This window comes from Bos mutus, chromosome X (assembly GCF_027580195.1).
Source record: "Bos mutus isolate GX-2022 chromosome X, NWIPB_WYAK_1.1, whole genome shotgun sequence".
In the NCBI taxonomy this organism is placed as follows: domain Eukaryota; kingdom Metazoa; phylum Chordata; class Mammalia; order Artiodactyla; family Bovidae; genus Bos; species Bos mutus.
Genome location: NC_091646.1, coordinates 100,299,310 through 100,324,486, shown reverse-complemented (window position 1 = coordinate 100,324,486; position 25,177 = coordinate 100,299,310). Strand labels below are relative to the sequence as shown.

General features: G+C 40.0%; 1 protein-coding gene across 7 annotated transcripts in view; it reads right to left on the bottom strand.

Annotated features, from left to right (window-relative positions):
- Positions 1-25,177, bottom strand: part of DMD (dystrophin) — a 2,671,852-nt gene that overhangs the window by 245,771 nt on the left and 2,400,904 nt on the right. For all 7 annotated transcript variants that reach the window (XM_070365439.1, XM_070365442.1, XM_070365443.1 and 4 more), the window contains one exon: positions 7,301-7,379. In XM_070365439.1, the coding sequence (XP_070221540.1) occupies positions 7,301-7,379 (79 nt within the window). The remainder of the gene's footprint in view (positions 1-7,300; positions 7,380-25,177) is intronic.

The following is a 25,177-nucleotide window of genomic DNA, read 5'->3' as shown; positions in this document are numbered from 1 at the left end:
AGTTGCTCAGTCGTGTCCAACTCTTTGCGACCCCATGAATCGCAGCACGCCAGGCCTCCCTGTCCATCACCAACTCCCGGAGTTCACTCAGACTCACGTCCATCGAGTCAGTGATGCCATCCAGCCATCTCATCCTCTGTTGTCCCCTTCTCCTCCTGCCCCCAATCCCTCCCAGCATCAGAGTCTTTTCCAATGAGTCAACTCTTCGCATGAGGTGGCCAAAGTACTGGAGTTTCAGCTTTAGCATCATTCCTTCCAAAGAAATCCCAGGGCTGATCTCCTTCAGAATGGACTGGTTGGATCTCCTTGCAGTCCAAGGGACTCTCAAGAGTCTTCTCCAATACCACAGTTCAAAAGCATCAATTCTTCGGCGCTCAGCCTTCTTCACAGTCCTTCATTAGTTACACAAGTAACTGTTGAGTTCTTCTAATAAGCAAAACACTGTACTTTCAGATTAGATCCATGAAAAACATCTTTGGAAAGGAGAGGAAATACACTGAGAAGTAAATACAAGAGAATGAAAGCTACTTTTATGTCTTTTATGTCTAGTTTGACTCTAATACGCAGATACTAAGTTATACTATCAAGTTGATAGTAAAGATACTAATGCTAATAGCAAACACTTGCATAGCACTATGGCACCTACAGTGTGTTAGGCAGTGCTGTATGGCTTCCCTGATAGCTCAGTTGGTAAAAAATCCACCTGCAAGGCAAGAGACCCTGGTTCAATTCCTGGGTTGAGAAGATACACTGGAGAAGGGATAGGCTACCCACTCCAGTATTCTTGGGTTTCCCTGGTGGCTCAGCTGGTAAAGAATCTGCCCGCAATGCAGGAGACCTGGGTTTGATCCCTAGGTTGGGAAGATGCCCTGGAGAAGGGAAAGGCTACTCATTTCAGTATTCTGGCCTGGAGAATTCCATGGACTGTATAGTCCATGGGGTAAGGCACTGTTGTAAGGGTTTCACATATGTTAATTCTTTGATCTTCACTATAACACTAAGAGATATTATTACCATATTTTATTGAATTCAAAACCCTATTAAAGGGCTTCCCTGGTGACTCAGTGGTAAAGAATCCGCCTGCCAATGCAGGGGACATGGGTTTGGACCCTGATCTGGGTAGATCCCAGATTGAAGCAGCTAAGCCCACGTGTTACAACTACTGAGCCTGTGCTCCAGAGCCCGGGAGCTGCAACGACTGAGCCCACATGCCACAACTACTAAAGCCCACACACCCGAAAGCACTTGCTCTGCAACAAGAGAAGCCACCGCAGTCAGAACCCTATGCACCGAAACTAAAGAGTGGCCCCCACTCGCCACAACTAGAGAAAGCTCCTGCAGCAATGAAGACCCAGCATGGCCAAAAGTAAATAAATACAATTATTTTTAATTTTAGACATAAGGTATATTTTGATTTCAGAGCTGTTAAAACATGGGGGATATGTCTTAAATTTGATGAAATATATTATTATTCCCATTTTACAGATGAGAGATAAAGAGATTAAATATCTGAATCAATAGTTGAACCCAGGTAACCTAGTTTCAGAGTCTATACTCTTAACCAATAACTCATATCATTGGTGAAATGACACTTGGTTCAGGGGCATTGAGAGGAAAAAGTCAGGTTATATAAATCAACTTACTATGGCCCAGATCAACAGAAATAAAAGAGAGAAAAATCAGTGGTAGTATCAGATAGACTAGACAGTCACTGGCCTGTGTATTAGTTCTTAATGGGTAAGGCAACACAAGGTGTGGCATTGAAGTTCTGAAACTGGGTTCCAGTCCCAGATTTATTATAACCATCTATGTGACCTTGATTATGTCATTTGGTCTCTCTGTCCCTATTTTGTCATCTGTAAAGTAAGGGTAGGCTGGGAATACTTCAGTACCCGTCAAACATTTTTGACTGGAATGCATAAAAGGAATATATTTTATGCTATGATGTAGTGCACAGACAGACAGACACACTCACACACATACACACACATCTTTAACTGAAACCAGATACTTAGCCTTGCTTGTGCAATGTACTCTGATATTTTCTAATCTGTTCCATTTCATTCCATTAAAAAATTGCTGGTTGCAAGTCATTAAACTGATTTCAGGATTCACTAATAAGTACTTTGAAAACAAGTCATATAGACACTCTCTAAGCTTCTCTCCAGTTAGGAAATTCCACAGCACAGGGGGCCTCCTGGGGTGGGGATGAGGGCTGGAAACCCCAGGAAAGAGACAGTTGACCCATTGGCCTTACAAACAGTCATTTTCTTTTTAATTGGATCATGTTCTTACTACCTTCAGCAGAAAGTTCTCATTATCAAACTATTTGGCAAATATCACTTTAGGGCAAAAATTCTCATAGTCTGTTCCACGGCATGTTTAGTGAGAAATTAATTGGTGTGTCTGAAAAGGCTTTGGTAGTCACAGAAGTAGGACAAGAGACTCACCGACTCTATGCTCCTCTTAGAGTTTTGATGTATATTAAGAGCTACAAGAATTCCCACAGGAAAGAAGTTTGCTTATCTTTATAACCTAGTGTTTTTCCAATCTTATTGACCCCAGAATTATTTTTTCAAGGGAGAGTTATTAACATCACAAAGAACATTAATGTTCTGAGGAACTTGGCTTGGGAAATGGCCCTTCAGGGAATTCTAGAACTTGTAAAATATTAATAACAATATAAATTCTCTCTACTATTACAGAAAGATTTTTACTTTCTCATATAGAATTATACTTCTTAATGAGAAAAGTAAAATTTAGAAGAGAAGCCCAGAAAATTGAGAAATATCCAGAAAAATCTTGAATTTAAAAAAAAAAAGTTCTTAAATTCTTGAAAATAACAAAAGTGGACTATATGCAGACTACTAGGCTAGTGAATACTATAGTACTGATGCATTTTTGATCACTGACATATGAATATATTTTTAAAATCTATAAAATTTTAAGGATAAATATATTTTAAAATCACACTACTAAAATTTCTCCTTCTTCTTGGTTTACACTGCAGAAGTCAATCAGAAGTAGTAGAATATTAAAGCTCAAATTAAAGGCAATCTAGTGTCTATCAATGGATAAAGGTGATATTTTACAATGTTTTCTCTTCTCATTTTCTCTCAGATCTAAAATAAAAGAAACAGCCTCCTTAACAAGTAGAGACTGGGCCACCAAGAAGAAACAGTGAATACTTAAGTAAAAGGCTGCCTCTTTCTACTGATAAAAGAAGAAAACAAAGACAGCTGGTAACGTAATTTTCAAAGGTGTGTGTGTGTCTGTGTGTGTGTGTCTGACAGAGACAAAGAGAGAGACACAGAGAGAGAAGGAGACAGAGAAGTGACTGTGTGTTGGGAGGGGGGTGCGGTTAATGGTTCATCCTTATTTCTCCTTTCTTTTAACTGTGAAGCTTCAGAAATCACTCTATTATTATTCCTGGTAACCTGGAAGCAAATTATTAGACACCTATCAATTCAAGCTCATTTAATATGAGCTTAGTTGTAATTTTCAAACATATTTTTACTTTTGGGGAGGGGGAACTTCTTTTTCTTTTATAGCAAATAAGTGACTTCAGAGAGACCCTGACTCACATACGGTTTTGATGGCACACCCAATTTCTAGTGCCGCTTTCTACAGATCAGTTTGGCAACACATAACAAAAGCCTTACAAATGTAAACATCCTTTAACACAGCATGTTCCGTTTTGGGGGCATTTATCTTATGGAAAGAAGCTGAGGTATTTATAAAGGTGTATGAAGAATATTAGATATGATATACAATCTTCGATAAAGTACTGAAAATTTTGAAATAACCTTAAGTGATTGAGTGATTTAGAATTGTGGTAAATGTGGGACAGCCACAGAAGGGAATACTATGCCATCATTTAAAACAATGCACTCTGCAGAGGAATATTTAAATATACAAAAAATATTTTTATTATAGTTCTAAGGGGAAAAAGCAGGTCATAAAGCTGTAAAATATTTTTATCCCTGTTTGGTTTAAAAAAAGGGAGAGAGAGAAAATCTGAGTTCACACACATACACACCCCTGAGAGATAGACAGAATGTGTATAAACCACATTTTTTATAGTGGTTATCTCTAAGTGGTTGGATTACAGATGATTTTTCTTTCCTGTTTGTACTCTTTGCTTTCCAAAATCTCCCTGAGGGGCCTATATTACCTCTGTAATTTAAGAAAGAGACAATACAAGGAAATAATCATTTATCTTTAGTCTCAAGATACCCTATTTCTCAAATATCCCTTCGGCCAAATTGGTATTTTGTGATTTCCATAAGCAAAGCTTCTAAGCATATATTGATACTCCACACGAATACTTAAGAAATTGGTGACGTCTGGGGCTGGCTCCATATAAGCAGGTCAATCAGTGGATTTCTGAGTGTCCGTGTATACAGGTCTGACCTTTCTGGATGTGGGCACCGTGTGATATGGGTTGAGAGGTATGGAGATGCTCCTCTTGGCCCCTCGAAGTTCTCCCCTTACAGCTCAGAGATTATGGCTGACGTTTCATCCCCCGAGAATCATTCCTCAGGCTTATGGCTTTTCACCTTATTAAGATGCAAATAACCCAGAAAAAGTACACATTAAACTTTACCTGTCACTGGGGTTAAATGAGTATAACATATCATTTTCTGAGATTAGGCTTTAATGGGGGAAGACATAGGAATTCGAGTAGGGCAGGCAGAGAGAACAAACACTGAGGAAATATATATATATATATATATTTTTATATATATATATAAAACATCTGAGGAACAATTAATATGCATAATAGTAATATTTTTATTTATGGTTTATGAATCACTTACATGTTATTGCACTTAATCTCAATTAAATTGAATAGAATGGCTCTGCCACCAAGGCAATTTAAGCAGACCAGAAATTGGGGGAAACATAGAAGATAAAATGTGCAGGATTTAAAATTGTTCTGGAGCTATTCTCAAAAGCCACTGTCCCACTCAATTATGTATACTGCTTTAATTTGCCCTTCTTTTTTTGACACTTTCTAAGTATTTGTGATACTGTCCAAATAATGACTGCATGTTGATAAAAAGGTCAGACCCAGTCAAGAAAATAAGACAACTTCTTGTTTCATATACTATCAATGTATAATGAAAAGAGAGGACCACTATTTTCCAGGAATTTTTGTTCTAAAATAAAATGGCTAATTGGAGACACACATGAAAGTATCAAGTCAAATACTTTAAAATGTTTGTGAGTGTGGATCTTTCTATTAACCTGTGGAAAATGGAAAAGAAAGGAAAGGACTAGAAAATGGCAATAAATGAGGAAGGCAGAAGCATGAAAGGAGAACATTTAGAATTGCTTCTTCTCTATTGAAATCTATCATACTAAAAGATAGTCTATTGTGATGGTTAAAAACAGACTCTGGAGCTGACTTCTTGGGTTCGAATCCTGGCTCTGTCATCTACACCCTCTGTGACTGTGTCTCAATGTCCTCATCTTAAAAATGGGTATAATAATAATAGCACCGACCTTAAAGTTGCCATAAGAGTCAGGTTGGGTCATATTCATAATATTGTCAGGCACAACGTAATTGCCTTAAATGATGGTTCAACTCCACCAAACAAAAATAAACTCAACATGGATTAAAGATCTAAATGTAAGACTGGATACTCTGAAACTCTCAGAGGTAAACATAGGCAGAACATTCTTTCACATAAAATTTTCAATCCATCTCCTAGAATAATGGAAATAAAAACAAAAACAAATAGGACCTAATTAAACTCAAAAGCTTAATTTTTCTTTGCACAACTAACAAAACCATAAGCAAAATGAAAAGACAACCCACAGAATGGGAGAAAATATTTGAAAACAACATGACCAACAAGGGATTGATCTTCAATATTTACAAACAGCTCATGTGGCTCAATATTAAAAAAATGAACAACCCAATTTAAAAAAATGGGCAGAAGATCTAAATAGACATTTCTCCAAAGAAGACATACAGATGGTCAAGAGGCCAATGAAAAGATACTCAATGCTGCTAATTATTAGAGAAATGCAAATCAAGACTACAATGAGGCATCACCTCACACCAGTCAGAATGGCCATTATTAAAGTATATAAACAATAAATCTTGGAGAGGGTGTGGAGAAAAGAGGACCCTCTTACAGTGTTGGTGGGAATGACAACTGGTACAATCACTATGGAGAACAGTATGGAGGTTCCTTAAAAAACTTACAACAGAGCTATCATATAACCCAGCAATCCCACTGCTGGGCATATATTTGGAAAAATACATAATTCAATAAGATACATGTGCTCCAATGCTCACTGTAGCACTATTTACAGTAGCCAAGACACGGAAGCAACCTAAATGACCATTGACAAAGGAATGGATAAAGAAGATGTGGTACATATATTCAACGGAATGCTACTCAGCCAAAGAAAAGAATGAAATAATGCCATTTGCAGCAACATGGATGGACCTGGAGATTATCATACTAGGTGAAGTAAGTCAGAGAGAAAGATAAATATCGTATGGTATCATTTATATGTGGAATATAAAAATATGATACAAATGAGCTTATTTACAAAACAGAAATAGACTCACAGACTTAGAGAATGAATTTATGGTTACCAGAGGGGAGGGGTGGGGGGAGTAGGATAGATAGGAAGTTTGGGATTGATATACACATTGTTATATTTATAGTATGTTCCAATATTACACTTGCAGTTAACCAAGGCCATTCCTCTTGGTTATTAATTATAGCAATACATTTACTTATAAAATATAATATTTATTAACAATATATGAATACTATAATTAATTATAAAATATAGTTAATAAAATAGTAAAACAAAAAAAAAAAAAATGAAGAGAGGTCAGGGATAAAAAGACAGATAAGAATAGTTAGGGAAAGGAAACAGAATGGGCTGAAGTTCCAACTTATAGGCAGGGAGTATTTAATCAACTATATAAAGAATCATAGGCTCACAGTAATATATATTGAATTGTCATATAATTATATGATATTATAAGTATCAGCTTTATGAAGTGAACTGCCATGAGTAAAGATTCAAAAATATTACTCAATTTAGCACTTGAGAATACACTGTAGGAAATAATTGTGCATTAGCTGAATAATGGACAAAATGATCTAATTGGTCCTCCTCATCTTAACCTTCTGTATCCACCCACTAAGTCATATTTCAGGATGATCTGTGCCTCTAGTGCATTTGGCAGAGACTATCATAATTCAACTCTAAATAGCCACCAAGATGCAGTGAGAAGGGTAAGAGATGAAAGTGGTCAATGACTTACTGGAAAGGAAGTGCTGGGACGCTGGGCCAAAGTCCCTGTGGGCTTCGTGCAGCTGCCTGATGCGGTCCTCAACAGCCACCTGGGAGGAAGAGGAGAGAAATGATGTCCTCTCATCAGACATAATGAGGCACAATGAAAACAATGCACCCTTTTTGGTAAGATCTTTTGAGCTTCTAAGGTCAGAACACTAAAGCAATGATTTATAACCCTGTTTTAATATCCGCTTACCTTGTGCACTCTCTGAGACTGATTTTTATCAAACTGAGCCCAAATGAGAAAGATTTGCTCTCTTGACAATGTTAAAATGAGACTTTTAAAAAACACTCTACTCATTGGTAGCCATGAGTGAACTACTGTTCCAGTTAGTACCATCAAAATTGCAAGCTCTTAAATTTTTCACAAAAAAATTTGGTAGGGAGGTCACCATTCGCCATTAAACTAGGTGATCGAAGGAACTCAGAAATGATAAATATTTTGTCTCAGCCTCTTGTCATCATCATTTTTAAAGAATCATACTGACTGATAATTAATGGATACTGAATGATATTTAATCACTGATAATTAATAAGTAACCAAGAGTTGATTGATACTTCATCTAAGAAATAAGAGGCAAGGTTTTAGGGTCAATGGTGAGAATATAAAAATTTTAGATTTTACTGAACTTGGAAATTACTGGGAACTATACCTTTAACTGGCATGGATTAAAAATTGCCACTGCTTTTTTCCTATTATGTTTTTCTATACTATATTGACACAGTAGTCTGTCAGCTTAGTGAATTTCATTTTGAGTGGGTAAGAAAGGGAAAGAATTTTATGGGCAAAATGGTATATTTTGTCCATTGGCATTTTGCCAACTTTATATTACTGGTGGCCCCAGGCATCCTAGCTTTATAATTTCAAATCTTGATTTGGTTCTGAGCAGGCTATGCTAAACCAGAGGTTAGTCAGCGCTTGCCCAGAGCCATTAGAGATCAGGCAGGTTCATGCCTGTAAAACACATCTCAAATCCAACAGAAAAGTGCCTCAGGTAGTCTGGTCTAAAGTTGACTCTGACCTTCCCATATCAATCATGTACGTAGCCCAAATCCAGCACAGTCTTCTTGTTGCACGTTCTCTTTAGACTTGTCCATCTTTGCTGGGACCAAATATTTCGAAAACCAAGTAGAGTTCCCAAAAATGAAGAGTTTGCTTCATTGTGATGCACACAAACACACGAGGGACATTTGAAACCTACTTTCTCAGCCTTATGACCCTGCTGCTGCTGCTGCTCAGTCAGTAAGTTGTGTTTGACTCTTTGTGACCCTTTGGACTGACTGTAGCCCCCCAGGCTCCTCTTTCCATGGGATTTTTCAGGCGCCAATACTGGAGTGCACTGTCATTTCCTTCTCCAGGGGATCTTCCGACCCAGGGATTAAACCATGTCTCCTGCGTCTCCTGCATTGTAGGTGGATTCTTTTTTATTATTTTCTAGAGTGAATTTTGTATTTAAATCTCTTTACAAATTGAATTCAGTATTTTTAAAATTTATTTTATAAAGTTAATTTATTTCAATTGGAGGCTAATTGCTTTACAATATTGTGGTGGTTTTTGCCATACATTGACATGAATTAGCCATTGGTATACACGTGTCCCCCATCCCGCACCCCTCTCCCACCTCCCTCCCCATCCCATCCCTCTGGGTTGTCCCAGTGCACTGGCTTTGAGTGCCCTATCTCATGCATCGAACCTGGACTGGCGATCTATTTCACATGTGGTAATATATATGTTTCAATGCTATTCTCTCAAATCATCCTACCCTCACCTTCTCCCGCAGAGTCCAAAAGTCTGTTCTTTGTATCTGTGTCTCTTTTGCTGTCTTGCGTATAGGGTCATTGTTACCATCTTTCTAAATTCCATGTATATGCGTTAATATACTGTATTGGTGTTTTTCTTTCTGATTTACTTCACTCTGTATAATAGGCTCCAGTTTCGTCCACCTCATTAGAACTGACTCAAATGTGTTCTTTTTAACAGCTGAGTAATATTCCATTGTGTTATGTACCACAGCTTTCTTATCCATTCAACTGCCAATGGACATCTAGGTTGCTTCCATGTCCTAGCTACTGTAAACAGTACTGCGCTGAACATTGGGGTACATGTGTCTCTTTCAATTCTGGTTGGATTCTTTACCTGCTGAGCCATCGGGGGAAGTGGCTCAGATGGTGAATGCAATACAGGAGACGCAGGTTTGATCCTTGAGTCGGGGGTCAAAAAGAGTTGGACAGGAGTGAGCAAATAACACTTTCACTTTCTTATGACCCTGCACTCCCAGTCAAACTCTACCTGCCTGTCCTGTGGCATTCCATCCGACTTAACACCCCTGAGGCTTCCCTCTGGAGTGCTTGTATTCCCCTTTTCTCCCATTCAAGGCTGGTCTATGTTGGCTTCCTCAGCATTCTTGCAGTCCATGGTTTATACCTGGAGCACTTCTATCAGAGCCACTCCTTTCATTATATGGATGGACTGTAACCATTCCCTGCTCACTTCTTCTGTTCTCCCCTCCCTCCCACAGGATGCACTGAATCCTGCATGTAGTAAGTGGTAAGAAATATTTGTGTAATGACTAGTCGATCAAACTGGTGGGTAAATGTGTGTGTGTGTGTGTGTGTGTGTGTGTGTGTGTTTGTGTATGCATGCACCAGTGTGAGAAAGAGAGAAGGAGAGAGGGAGGAAGACACGGGAGAATAAATGAGAATGCTCACTGACACTAACTACATGCTCTAAGTCCCTGGGTAAATTATTTGAGTCTTAACTTACCTTATCATTACAATGGGACAATATGTCCTACCTCATGGAATTATTATGGGGATTAAATAAGATGATACATGTGTTTAGCTCAGTTTCTATATGATAATTGCTCAGTAAATGCTAGTAGCTACTGTTATTGTTGCTATTATGCCTAATAAATGGAGAGGGATAGGTTATAGTGTGCAAGGCACCACATAAAATCCAAAAATGGATAGTATTGTTAATCACTTTGTACATGACAATATGAAGTAACATGCAATCTTCCCAATAATTCTATGGAAGGAAGTAATATTATTTCCCCAGTTCACAGATATAAAAACTGAAGCATGAGAGGATAAAAAAAATCAACTGAACAAGATTGGCCTAAGCTTAAGTAGTTAGTAAACTGGCAGGTCCTGGATTCAAGCTCATTCAGTCTAGCTGTTGGTCTTCACTGCTACTCCAGAGATTATGGTTGGAAAAAAGTAGTGTATAAATATTTAATAAGCAGTGGGCTTTTTAATTTACTTTTACATTAATTTACTGAAAGCAGATCTAACCTAGTGTACCTATCTATGAAACCTTTAGCCATCAGTATATTTTATGGCCCCGTGCAAGGTCAGTTCCTGGTCTTGAAGAATGTGGTACCTTAAGATTGTAGACAAAAGCTGTAGAAAAACATGCAAATGAATGTGTGGAACATGTAATTCTTTCTAAAGGCAGAACGGGTTGTTTCATAATGAAATCAAAGAAGAGAGGAATGTGAAATTTGGGGTGGGTAGGAAGGGATGGGGAGGCCATATGGAAATGGGCACTGAGCAGAAATCTTGGCACATGCTGAGAGAGAAATCCCCAAGGGGACATGTGGAAGACTGGGTGGCGAAGGAGAATGAGCATGCCACAGGCCATTTCTTCCGGTGATAGTGTTAGTAGCTTCATAGGGACCATGTGGGAACAGCATCAGAATCCATTATAAGCACCTGATCTGAAGGGTGCTTTCTTCTTATATAGGAAGGGCCATGGTGGTAGTTTCCAGTGTATACCCAATATTATTAAGAATTTAAAATGAGATAAAAATGAATCGCCACCCCTATAACTCAAACTTAAGAAAAGGTATGAGAGAGAGATAGAAATTTAAAATGCATCATCTTAACTAATGAGAACAGACCTTATAGTACAGGGAACTCTACTCATTGCTCCAAGGTGACCTAAGTGGGAAGGAAATCCAAGGAAGAGGGGATATATGTATACGTACAGCTGATCCACTTTGCTGCACAACAGAAACTAACACAACATTGTAAAGCAATTATACCCCAATAAAAAATAAGATGCACCATGTAATGAAGTCTTCAGAAAGCAGTCTTAACTAAAGAATTAAGCATAAAATATTTCTTTTCACAAATTATCTTTGGAGAAAGGTACGGCATGGACTGAATGCATAGTTGAGTAAATAATTTTAAGAAAGAAGCACCTGAAAGCACAGAAAATCCTCATAAACTGTAGCTACTTAGGAACAATGCACTTGTGAGCAATTAGACAAGGAGAAGAAATTTGATAACCTTTTAAAACAATAACTTCCATGTTTTAGGCCTTACCAACTGGATTTTTTTTTATAAAACCAATATAAAATTCTATATACAAACTAGGAAGCAAAAGTCAGAAATTTTACCCTGTTACCTTGTATTCTGGCACAATTCATTCTTTACTTGGTTGTTTATTTCTTCCTTTTATAAGTATATGTTAATATAGAAAGAGATATGAAAGGAAGGAATGCTACAGTCTTGATCTTTGGAAGCATAAAGGGTTGGAGGTGAGGAATGCAAATAAGATGGAAAATTCTGGGGTAGCAAGCGGAACACTGGTGTCAGACAGGACAGTGAGATGCAGTTAGCTAGGCATGCTGCAAGCAGATGATGCAAAGCAAGACTCTGCAGATGCTGAGGCTCAAGATTTACCCCATTAGCAAAGGGAACCACTGAAGATTTCTGTGAGGGGACATGTGATTTGAGAGGGAAGTTGAGGTTTAGGGAGATGAATCTGTCAGCATGACAGATCCAAAGAGGCTGAGAGCAGTTAGAGGATGTTGGAATTGATCTGACAAGACTTGGGGTAATATGTGTTGGAATGAAGACCGTGCTGCCTGGAACAGAATAGAAGGTACAGACTGGGAGGCATTTTGAAATAAGGAAAAACTAAATACTTTGGTATGGGAGTGTAATTTTGGTAGAAGTGAATAGAACTTCAGGATTTCCAGGGTGGAAGACTGGGAGTTTGCTGATGGAAATATCGAAATGAGAAAGGGGAGGGATGACAAATGGGTAAAGGAATTCTTTTGGAACAGAAAGAATTTGACCTAACAGGGAAAGATTTAACTGGAGACGTCACGTATAGCCAGTTGGGGAAATTTGCCCCAGTCGTTAAAGGGAGGAAAGTGAAGTGAAACTGAAAATGGTAGGATTGAGCATTAGAAGGTGAGCAGAGAAGGAAGACCCAAAGGAGTCTAAATAGAATTATTTAAAGAGACAGGAAGGGGACTTCCCTGGTGGTCCAGTGGTTAGGATTCCAGGCTCCCAGCACAGGGGGGCCTGGGTTCAATCCCTGGTTGGGGAACTAGATCTCACATGCTACAACTAAGAGTTCACATTGTACAACTAAAGATCCTACATACCACGACTAAAACTGGGCACAGCCAATAAATAAATAAATGGTGGTGGTCTAGTCACTCAGTTGTGTCTGACTCTTTGCCACCCCATGGACTGTGGCCCGCCAGGCTCCTCTGTCCATGGGATTCTCCAGGCAAGAATACTGGAGTGGGCTGCCATTTCCTTCTCCAGGGATATTCCTGACCCAGGGATGGAACCTGGGTCTCTTGCATTGCAGGCAGATTCTTTTACCAACTGAGCTACAAGGAAAGCTAAAAATAAATAAGCAAATAAAAAATAAAAATAAATAGGAAGAACCCAATTTCCCCCAAATTCATAGACCATACCTCTGTTTCCTTTCATAAAAAGAAATACAATTATAACATCATTTTGGAAGCATGCATCTTCTGTCTACAATTAGATCATAGATCAAGAAAGCTTAGAACTGGAAGAAACCTTATCTATTGATACACAAGGGTCTACTCTTTAGAACTATCCCAGATGGGCAGAAGACTGCCATCTGTTCCCTGAGTACTCATGATCTAGCTTCCAGCATTTCTTTAGAAAAAGCAAGTCAGAGGGGGAAAATGTCTTAAAAAACAACAACAACAAAATCAAAAAACAAACGTGCTCTGTGAGAATAAGGACTCATCTTTCTTTCCCTAGTATGTTCCAGGTGACTAGCACAGTTCCTGGCATACAGCAGGTACTCGATTCATACTAATTGAATGAATTAATTTGTAGTTTATTCAAGGATCTTCACCATAACCACTACTTTTTTTTTTTTTGGTTCTGCCATGGTATGTGGGATCTTAGTTCCCTGACCAGGGATCGAACCTGCTCCCCCTGCAGTGGAAGCCCAGAGTCTTAACCACTGGACTGCCAGGAAAGTCCCATAACTACTATATTTTGAATGAAGAATTTTATTTTCAAGAGGCCCAAATCAAGTTTTGGAAAGACCTTTCCTACCTCCCTTGCTTCTTTCTTTCCTTCTTTTTTGATGCTCAAATTTTATTTAGGAAAAAAAAAAGGAAAAAAGAAAACCATTTAGATTCATTGTGCCTACATTAGATTTAGAAAAAGTTTTTTTAAGCAGTAATTTGTATGACAAACCCAGAGTCCAAATCTCCTCCATTTTTGTTTTATTCTAATTTTTAAATAACCATATTTGAGAGCTCTGAGGACTATATACAATTCTTCTTTGCTTTCTCCTTTCAGATGAGTTCTATAGGCAGCGTACTCTTTGCAGACATCCCTTTTTTCACTCTACCAAGAAATGTCTCTCTATTCAGTCTAAAGATATTTACTACAATGTAAGTTCCTTGTCCACAAAGATAGGGACCTTGTCTGCCTCATTCACAGTTTAGCACAGTGCCTAATACAAAGGAGATGCTCAATATTCAATAAATGAGTCAATGAATAGGCTTTTTGAGTTCTTGTTACATTAGGCACTGTGCTAAGTATGATTAAGGTATACTTGAAAGTGTAATTTTGGGGCTAATGAATGAGCTCTGAGTCCTTCAAGTAAATTAATGATAACTACTCCATTCTCAGCTGTGACTGTTTCCCAATGTTCAGTCAATTCCTCTGTGTATTTTGAAGGATATCTTTATTTCATTTTTTCCCTTCAAAATTGCTTTAAATAAGCCAAAAGGAAAAGAAAGATAAAGGACAGATACTAACCCTGTGGCTGCCAGTAAAGATTTCAAATAAAATTGGTCTAAATGCAAATATTTGATACTTAACTTGTTTTAAGTTCTACTTTTTCTTTTGACCTGCTCGTTAATTACCTTTAAGTTTTAACCATTGCTAGGCAATGTGTTTCCTTCCTAGTATTCAAGTGTTCTTACTGGCACTATATCCATAAATGGTGCTTACCACAGTCTTAGGAAAAGATGTAACTGGGAGTGTACATTTCAATTATCTGACTCTCGACTTGTCTAAACCCTTGAAAAATATCCATGGGCATGCAAGAACCAGACTTCACACCTCCACTGATGAGCCCATAAAAATAAAACTCTCCTTGTGATGGGATGCTAGTGAATAAATGACTCACATGCACACAAATGTCTCTCTACAGTCTACTCATGAGGCTTTGTCCAGGAAATGTACAGTTTGTATACTTTCCTGTCCTTACTTAACTGGGGGAAGGCTTCAGAATTCATTCTTACTTCTAAATTCTTACTGTGACATTCCTAAATATGTGCCCAAACGTTATCCTGGAAATGCTCCTGAGATTTATAACAGTTTAAGATCCTCTTAAAGAATTGTAGTTCTTTTCAGTTAAAATCCATTCTTATTCTAATGCTGATTTTTTTTTTTTTTTTTTGAGCTGTGTCTGAAAAGAAAATGGTCTGAAATGGTCTGAGATAAGGTTTGAAATGAGGACATAATGGGTACAGCTTCATGGCAAAACAATCTGGGTTTGCTGAATGCAAAAGTTGGCTGAATTCTCTTTTCCTTGAACTTATTTTCATGTTTTCTTGACCTTGAGACACTTCTGAGTTAAACAGAGTTTCTTGCATTTGACTTCAGGATAGATCACAGGAAGGCAACAAGTGCTAGCACTGTGCTCGCTCTGAGTAGGACCATAATTATCAGTTGAGTTTGTGTGATTTATGGCATGGATGCTAATGCTTGCATCTGAAACGTCATTAATTCACTTCCTTTTATGTTCTCTCAGAGCTTTTTTGTTTCTTTTCTGCTTCCAAATATATATTTCTGGGCTGATTCCTATCTTCTTAGGGCTTCCCTGGTGGCTCAGATGGTAAAGAAACTGCCTGCAATGTGGGAGACCTGGGTTCAATTCCTGGGTTGGGAAGATCCCCTGGAGGAGGGCATGGCAACCCACTCCAGGATTCTCTCCTGGAGAATCCCCATGGACAGAGGAGCCTGGTGGGCTACAGTCCACAGGGTCACAAAGAGTTGGACAGGACTGAGCGACTAAGAGTTTCACTACTTTCATTTCCGGTCTTCTTAATCTCAGACTCCTTTTCTTATTCCTTCTTTCACTTTCCTCTCTCTTCCAACCACTCCTCCACCTCAGCCACTCTTTCCAATTGTGTCCTGCACAACCCCCTAGAAGAGCACACTGACTCTGTTGAGATAAACAGAGAGGGCTGAAAATAAAGTGGCTGTGCACCCCTGCAAGGAAGGTGGGGCAGGAGGTGAACAGGAGCCCCAGTCTAGGGCCAGCCCTAGGCTTCTTCAGGAACGCCAGTCCTCTACTGCTGACGGCCTCTGCCATCAAACAGAAAGTAAGGGAGGACAGAACAGCAAGCCCTTTGTCCACTGTTCAGCTTTTAGCTTTCACCTCACCGATTTTGAAAATGCACTTTGGAATTTTGCTTTTTTCTTCTTCATTTTCATGTTAACTGCCTCATTCCGTGATAATAGAGTCAGGTTATATTAACATTAAGTCGACTTCATAGACCCAAGTACCTTAAGGGTATCATTAATTTTAATTTATGGAAGCAGCAATCAACCTCCTTTGCTTGCTTCATTTGTCAAAATCTTTAGTTTTTGTTACTCATACACACTATTATGAAAAAAAAGTGTAATGGGAAGGGAAGAGATCTTGGAAGCATTTTTATGCTCTCTTTTTCTTGTCTTAAAGAGATAAGAGAAAAAGCTCAATGACTCTGCTTGGATGATATAATTGGACGCAGATTTTATCTTCAAAAAATAGGTTGCCTTTAAAAACCTTTCTTAATGTATCACATGCTTTGCAGCAGGAACTAAAGTCAAGTGGCTGGCACCTTGCGACACCAATACGTTAAATCTTTTACATTTTAGCTTCAGCTATTTATTCCTGAGCTTTATTTATTCCACATTTGGAAGATAGCATTCTTGCAGAAATTTTCTGAGGCCACTGGAGCATTCCTTTCTTGTGACATTTTGGGTCAGAAGTAGCTTAATGCTCCCATGGTAATGACATAGTTATGCCTCCTGGTACTAGAACACAGGCGTGTGCCCAAAGACCAGACGTGGCAATCTGAAATAAGTATCAAGGAGATAAAACAGAACTGATGTCATGTGGGGAGGGGAAAGACAATGTATATAACAGCAAATTCACACTGAAAGATGACTAAAGCTGGGTGAAATCCTGAAGATAAATGAAAAAAGAAAAAGCACCAGAAATTATACATTTTTTTAATGGTTGCCAGGGGAAGGCAATAGTTAAGGAGTTTGGGATGGACATGCACACACTGCTATATTTAAAATGGATAACCAATAGGGACCTATTGTGTAGCACAGGGAACTCTGCTCAATGTTATGTGGCAGCCTGAAGGGGCGGGGAGTTTGGGGGAGAATGGATACATGTATTTGTATGGCTGAGTCCCTTCATTGTTCACCTGAAACTACCACAACATTGTTTATTTATCAGCTATGTGCTAAGTCATCCTAAAGGAGATCAGTCCTGGGTGTTCTTTGGAAGGACTGATGCTGAAGCTGAAACTCCAATACTTTGGCCACCTCATGTGAAGAGTTGACTCATTGGAAAAGACCCTGATGCTGGGAGGGATTGGGGGCAGGAGGAGAAGGAGACAACAGAGGATGAGATGGCTGGATGGCATCACCGACTCGATGGACGTGAGTGTGAGTGAACTCCGGGAGTTGGTGATGGACAGGGAGGCCTGGTGTGCTGCGATTCATGGGGTCGCAAAGAGTCGGACAGGACTGAACGACTGAACTGACTGACTGATGTGCTAAGTCGTTTCAGTCGTGTCTGACTCTTTGTGACCCCATGGACTGTAGCCCACCAGGCTGCTCTGTCCATGGGATTCTCCAGGCAAGAATACTAGAGTGGGTTGCCATTTCCTTCTCCAGGGGATTTTCCTGTCCCAGGGATCTAACCTGAGTCTCCTGCATTGCAGATAGATTCTTTACCACTGAGCCACCAGGGCAATACACTGATACAAAATAAGATGTTTATAAAAGAAGAAATTGAACATTTTTTTTATCTTGATGGCAAAATCTTTGTATTTTGAGTAATAATACACCTGTAGGTTTTCAGTTTGTCCTATCAATCACCTTGACAATGATGGCTGGCGGGACAATCTGCTGAAGTAGGCAGGCAAAGATCCTTAACTCAGGAAATGGAAGCCCCTGAAATCCCACAGCCTCCCCACAACACTGACAAAGCTTCCTGACCTTGATTCCCTGCACAGTCGATTGGGCCACATATGAAAGAACCTTGTCTGCCACAGCCCCTGTTTCCAGTTCCCAGCTCTCCTCCTCCGGGCCACTGAAAAGCGCCTTTCTTTTCCGTCACTGATGCAGAGCTGCCAAACCAGTATCATGCTGTTCCTTACAAATCAATAATAAACCAGAAGATCTCGTCTACTATACTTCCCGATCCCACAAGCTTCAGTCCTTCTCACTTTTTTTTTCTTTGTATATCAGAAAGAGGCACAAGTCAAATAAGTGAGTACATTTCATGTTTCTAAATAAAGGACAGAAGATGGGGTGATGCACTTCTATTGCTTCTCAGTGTGCATTCGTCAGAAAGTGAAAGTGAAGGTTGCTCAGATGTGTCCGACTCTGCGGCCCCATGGACTATACAGTCCATGGAATTCTCCAGGCCGGAATATTGGAGTGGGTAGCCTTTCCCTTCTCCAGGGGATATTCCGAAGCCAGGGATTGAACCCAGGTGTCCCTCATTGCAAGCGGATTCTTTACCAACTGAGCCACCAGGGAAGCCCAGTCAGAACTGGAGCTAAAACTCTAAGACACATTCATTCCTCCTCTGGCTATATAGTCTCCTCCTCGGCTTTCCTGGTACTCTTTAGATTGATCTTTCCCTTTCTCTCCACCTCCCTCTTCCTGCTTCATTCCACCTCACCCCAAGCCCGAGGTGGTGTGTGAGCTCCCCCAAATAGTCCTAAGACTCACCTGAACTATTTGAGATATTCTTACTTCAAATCTAAAGGAAAACTACTTTTTAAAAAATGTTTATTCATTTATTTCTCTGCACCCGGTCTTAGTTGTAGCATATGGGATCTAGTTCCCCGACCAGGGATTGAATCCAGGCCCCCTGCATTGGGAGCATGGAATCTTAGCCACTGGACCACCAGGGAAGTCCCCAAAACTTTACATAGTACAGAAAACTACAGGGGAAAAAATCCAAGATACAATGTGATGTTTTATAGGAGAAACAAAAGATTGAATTTCTAGGTCATCACAGAAGTAGCTATACTTCCTTCAGCAATAATCTGAGGTACTTTATGAGATTCTTCCTTTCACTAAAGCAAGAAATCCTAAAATCCATCAGGATACATGCACTGTACCTTGCCTTTCGTTTTAATCCTCAAGTGAAACCAAGACAGCAAAGTGTAATAAAAATGCATATAGCCCCAGGCTTTCTGCCTTAGCAAAGAGAGAAAAAATAAGCTTCTTGACTTAATATGTCTACTGTGAATAATCAGCCACGGCATTTTGGGATCTCGTTTTATAATCTTAACGTATAGCAGTGAACTCCATGCTTGTGGTGTGACAAGAATAAAGAAATTTTTTTTTCTTTCTTGTAAAAAAGATTTTTCTTCCTGTTTTAAGAAACAGATATATGTGTCAACTTAAAAAAAAAAAGCAGGAGGGGGAATCTCTTGATTTTTAGTAATACATTTTCTGTATTTTTACCCAAAGTTGTCAATGAAGGGTGGGCAAAGTGAAATGGGGTCTTAGGCTGTGTAATGGTGGGGCTAACATTTGGTTTGGAAGCTTTCACAGTTCCCTGTCCAGATGCTTAAGCCTGTCATTCCCCAGTATTGGTTCTTAGCTAATTAATAAACATCCCTAGGAAGATCAATGATGGCTCATAACAGGCTGCTAGTACTACAGCTTTATTTGCATTTCAAAAGCAACTTTAATTAAATAATTAAGCAATTAATTACTCAAATACTTATTGAGTGCTTATAAGGCACTCTGCTAGGAGAGAAAGGAAAAATGAATAAGGAAATAAGGAGCCCACTTTAAACGAATTTATGGTTTAGATATTTATAAATAGGTATGATAAAGTGGCAGAAGAAAGACTGGCATGTAGGGCAGTCATGCCTTGATTTGACAGAGTATCACAACTACCTGGACAGTTTCTTAAAAAGACAGATTCTTAGCTCATATCTTGGGCATCCCAGGTGGCTCAGTGTTAAAGAACTTTCCTGCTAATGCAGGAGATGCAAGAGACATGGGTTCAATCCCTGGGTCAGAAGATCCCCTGGAGGAGGAAATGGCTACCCACTCCAGTATTCTTGCCTGGAGAATTCCATGGCAGAAGAGCTTGGCTGGGCTACAATGCATGGGGTTATAAAGAGTCAGACATGGTTGAGCAACTAACACACACACACACACACACACACACACATATAGATCATCTCTAGAATGTCTCAGTCTCTTTGGGGCTAGGGCTCAAGAACCTGTACTTTCTTTAAAGCAGCGGTCTTCATCCTTTTTGGCTCCAGGGACCAGTTTTGTGGAAGACGATTTTTCCATGGACTAGGTTAGGGGCAATGGTTTCGGGATGATTCAAGTGCATTACACTCACTGTGCACTCTATTTCTATTATCATTGCATTGGCTCCACTAGAGATCATCAGGCATTAGATCCTGGAGGCTGGGGACTCCTGCTTTAAAGCTCTACCGAGGTTGACATATAGCCTGTCTTTGGAGCAACTGCTGTAGTGGAAAGGCTATCAGTACTGTGGATCAAGAAAACCTGAGTTCAGATCCCCTCCTAGCTGTTTGACCTTCAGCATCTTATCTAATAGTCTATAAGCATTAGTTTCCTTCTTGGTAGGCAGAAACACTGAACAACAACAGCAGTGATGAGAGTAACAATAGCTAACATTTATAGAGCACTTACTACTTGCCTCTTGTGGCTCAGATGGTAAAGAATCTGCCTGCAATGTGAGAGAACTGGGTTCGATCCCTGGGTTGGGAAGATCCCCTGGAGAAGGGAAAGGCTACCCAGTCCAGTATTCTGGCCTGGAGAATTCCATGGACGAGTCCACTGGGTCACAAAGAGTTGGACATGACTAACTTTCACCTTCACTTTTCACTTAGCTGCTGCTGCTAAGTCACTTCAGTTGTGTCCAACTCTGTGCAACCGCATTGACGGCCGCCCTTCCCTGAGATTCTCCAGGCAAGAACACTGGAGTGGGTTGCCATTTCCTTCTCCACTGCATGAAAGTAAAAAGTGAAACTGAAGTTGCTCAGTTGTGTCCGACTCTTAGCGACCCCATGGACTGCAGCCTACCAGGCTCCTCCATCCATGGGATTTTCCAGGCAAGAGTACTGGAGTGGGGGGCCATTACCTTCTCCACTTTTTACTTTACTACATGCCAAATGCTGTTTTAAGAGCTTTATGGGTATATCTTCATTGAAGCTTTTCCTACTCTAAGGAAAACTTGACAAGAGCAGGACTTGGTCTTAATCATTCAGTGCTGTATCCCCAGGATCCAGGTCAATGCTGGCCTTTTAGTATGCATCCAATTAAACTCTTAAATGAACACCACAGTGAGAAAGGTACTCCTATTTACAATCATTTTACAGAGGCAGAAGATAGTATATAGAGAAAGGTTAGAGAATCTATTTCTCAACCCTCAGTAGATGCTCACTCCTTTCTTTTCCTGGGAACTGTGATCAAAGCACTGAAAGAAACATAAATAGCTATAAGGCTTACACAGTGTCTGGACTGAATTAATGAAGGAATGAAGCATTTAAGCTGGGCCTTCAAAGTTGGGTAAGATTTTGATGGGCAAAAACACAACAAACATTCTGTGTGGCTAGAGCAGAATGAGCAATGTTTCTGGCATTGGGAATGGCCCAGATGTGGGGTATGAACAGAGGGGGAGCTGAAGAATACCGGGCTGGTAATGTAGCTTGGAGTCAAACCAGAGAAGCACTTGACTGTCAGGTTTAAGAATAGAGACTTCAGTTTTTTCACGGGAAGGCATTCAAATGTTTTCCTAAATAAGTACTTTTAAAATGGACTTTTTTTGTCATGCATTCACATAACACAATTCAAGAAGAACAAAAAATCTCAAAAAAGTGAGTTTTCCATTTACCACATCCGTTTAGCCATCTTGCTTCCTACCCTGGTGGCAACTACTGTTAACATTTTCATTCTCCATAAGTTTTTTAAAAAATAAAGAAATAACATGGTTAGAGTGGACTTTTAGGGTGAACTGAAAAATGGATCATGGCATCCGGTCCCATCACTTCATGGGAAATAGATGGGGAAACAGTGGAAACAGTGTCAGACTTTATTTTTCTGGGCTCCAAAATCACTGCAGATGGTGACTGCAGCCATGAAATTAAAAGATGCTTACTCCTTGGAAGAAAAGTTATGACCAACCTAGATAGCATATTGAAAAGCAGAGACATTACTTTGCCAACAAAGGTCCATCTAGTCAAGGCTATGGTTTTTCCAGTGGTCATGTATGGATGTGAGAGTTGGACTGTGAAGAAAGCTGAGCACCGAAGAATTGATGCTTTTGAACTGTGGTGTTGGAGAAGATTCTTGAGAGTCCCTTGGACTGCAAGGAGATCCAACCAGTCCATTCTGAAGGAGATCAGCCCTGGGATTTCTTTGGAAGGAATGATGCTAAAGCTGAAACTCCAGTACTTTGGCCATCTCATGCGAAGAGTTGACTCACTGGAAAAGACTCTGATGCTGGGAGAGATTGGAGGCAGGAGGAGAAGGGGACGACAGAGGATGAGATGGCTGGATGGCATCACGGACTCAATGGACGTGAGTCTGAGTGAACTCCGGGAGTTGGTGATGGACAGGGAGGCCTGGCGTGCTGGGATTCATGGGGTCGCAAAGAGTCAGACACGACTGAGCGACTGAACTGAACTGAACTGAACTGAAATATGGAGAAAGTGATGAAAGGATAACCTGGAAGAAAAAATCCCAAGAGATGGTAGGATATGGCACAAAGGGTTAAGTATAAGGGAACCAGAAGGAAGGGCTTCCTTGGTGGCTCAGTGGTAGAGAATCTGCCTGCCAACATGGGAGATGTAGGTTCGATCCCTGTGTGGGGAATGGCAACCCACTCCAGTATTCTTGCCTGGGAAATTCTATGGACAGAGGAGCCTGGGGGCGTTTCTGGTCCATGAGGTCGCAAAAGAGTTGGACACGACTGAGCGACTAAACAACATCCAGAAGGAAGAGCTGAGGAAACCTCAGACTTTCATCCTAGTCTGAGGAGATATGCAAACATCAGGAGGAACCACCAGCATAGTGAGGCACAGTTTGACATGGTAACTAACCCCAAAGAGTAAATGAAAAATGGCTGAACAAAGACTAGATGGAATGATGGAAAAATCATGAGGAGGATTACAGTGATTTCTCTTCAAAGCACCTCTCATCATTTAACCTGATGGTTAACAAGATTCCCACAATGGCTTGGGTAGAAATACTGTACCAAAAAAAAAAAAAAAAGAGCTGAAAAGCATTTAGTAGCATCTACTACAAGCTAAGTACTGAATAAATGGTAGTTGTTACTCATTTGTGTTAAAAGGTGGGTGTCAGGAGTTCCCTGGTGGCTCAGTTGTAAAGAATCCACCTGCCAATACAGGAGACATGGGCTCGATCCCTGGTCCAGGAAGATCCCACATGCCATGGAGCAACTAGGCCCATGCCCCACAACTACCGAGCTTGTGTTCTACAGCTCGGGAACCACAACTACTGAAGCCCTCATGCCCTAGAACTCGTGCTCCACAACAAGAGAAGCCACCACCATGAGAAGCCCACATACCACATTGAAGAGTAGCCCCTACTCACCGCAACTACAGAAAGTCCACACAGCAATGAAGATACACTGCAGCAATCAATCAATCGACCAATCAATCAATAAAATAATCCTATAATAAACTCTGGGGGGGAAATGGTGCGTGTGAGAGCAGAATATGCATGGGTGCACTGGGCAGACACATTTCTGGGGGAAGCTCCATTTCAAGCTTACTTCTTTTATAATAAATACTCAAGTTGGCCAGTTGGGGAGCTCTTGCCTGGAGGGTCCCAATGGCGGAGGAGCCTGGTAGGTTGCAGTCCATGGGGTCACTAAGAGTCGGACACGACTGAGTGACTTCACTTTCACTTTTCACTTTCATGCATTGGAGAGGGAAATGGCAACCCACTCCAGTGTTCTTGCCTGGAGAATCCCAGGGACGGCGGAGCCTGGTGGGCTGCTGTCTATGGGGTCGCACGGGGTTGCACAGAGTCGGACACGACTGAAGTGACTTAGCAGCAGCAGGTGATTTCTACCCTTTGTCAGGACCTAAACAAGTAGAGCCAGGAGAGCAGGAGAGGTGAACTTGGCAATCAATTATTCCCCAAGCATTTTCAAGTGCTGTTATATATACTGCGCTGTCTGGTCATCTTGTGGATGAGAGCAAAGATGGAGCGTGAGAAATCCCTGCTCTTCAGAACCTGTGTCTTGTGGGAAGAAGACTGCATAAGGGAGAAAGTAGAGAATTTACAAGTTCTAGGCTGTGGGTTACTGATCAGTCAGAACGTTATGGAATTCTAGAAGCGAGAAAGCAATGAGGCTGGAACAATGTGGGAGGTTTCTGGAAGCAGGTGACACAAAGCACTATGGACCGAGACCAGACCCAAAGTCTTTGTAGCTTAGCATCCCATGTCCACTGGGGTACACTTTTTGAACAGGCGTTTCTTATGCCATTAGTGACATGATCTTAATGAATTAGAGATCCCCAAGAGTTCAAATGGTATCACTTATGCTGTTGATTTTTTATTCTAATTGGTAAGCAACAATTCATCATTTTCCCTTCTTTTAAACATCTCACATTTGTTTGCAAAGAGCTTTAAAAATACAGTTATTAAAATGGTTTGTTTTGTCTTTTCCTCACTGTGTCATAATTGATTTTTTCATGGTTATATGAATATAGATGGTTGGATAGAAAAGCACTTAATGATTTTGTACTTAGAGAAAAACAGTGCATTTTATATGCATGAAGAGCTCGTATCACTATGTTCGTACTTGAAAATGATTTCACTGCACTGATAACAAACTTTCTTCTAGACTTTTCGAAAGTAATGTTAAACCTCATACGTGGGACTTTGAACATCGAGTCCTTGATCTAGGATTGAACACACGTTTCACATCTTGGAGAAAACTTCTTTTTTTCCGGTTAGCTGATCTTTTTATCCCTTCAGGCATTAACCAGTCTTTTTATTTTCTTAGCAGCAGTTCTAGAGAAAATTTCCCTGAAGGCTAAAGCATCTATTGGATAGTTCAAAATGTATAGTGCTAAAAGTTTGCTTTTGTTGTGTTATTTTTTTTAGCAGAAATCCCAGAAAGAGAAATACATTCTTGCACATGAAGGCATACTGCGGTCAATTTTCCCTGATTAAACCCTAAATTTGAACTTTCAGTACTATAATCTGAACTGACATTGAGATTCAACTTGGTAGTGTATAAAAAGAAAGAATATATCATAGTAAACTT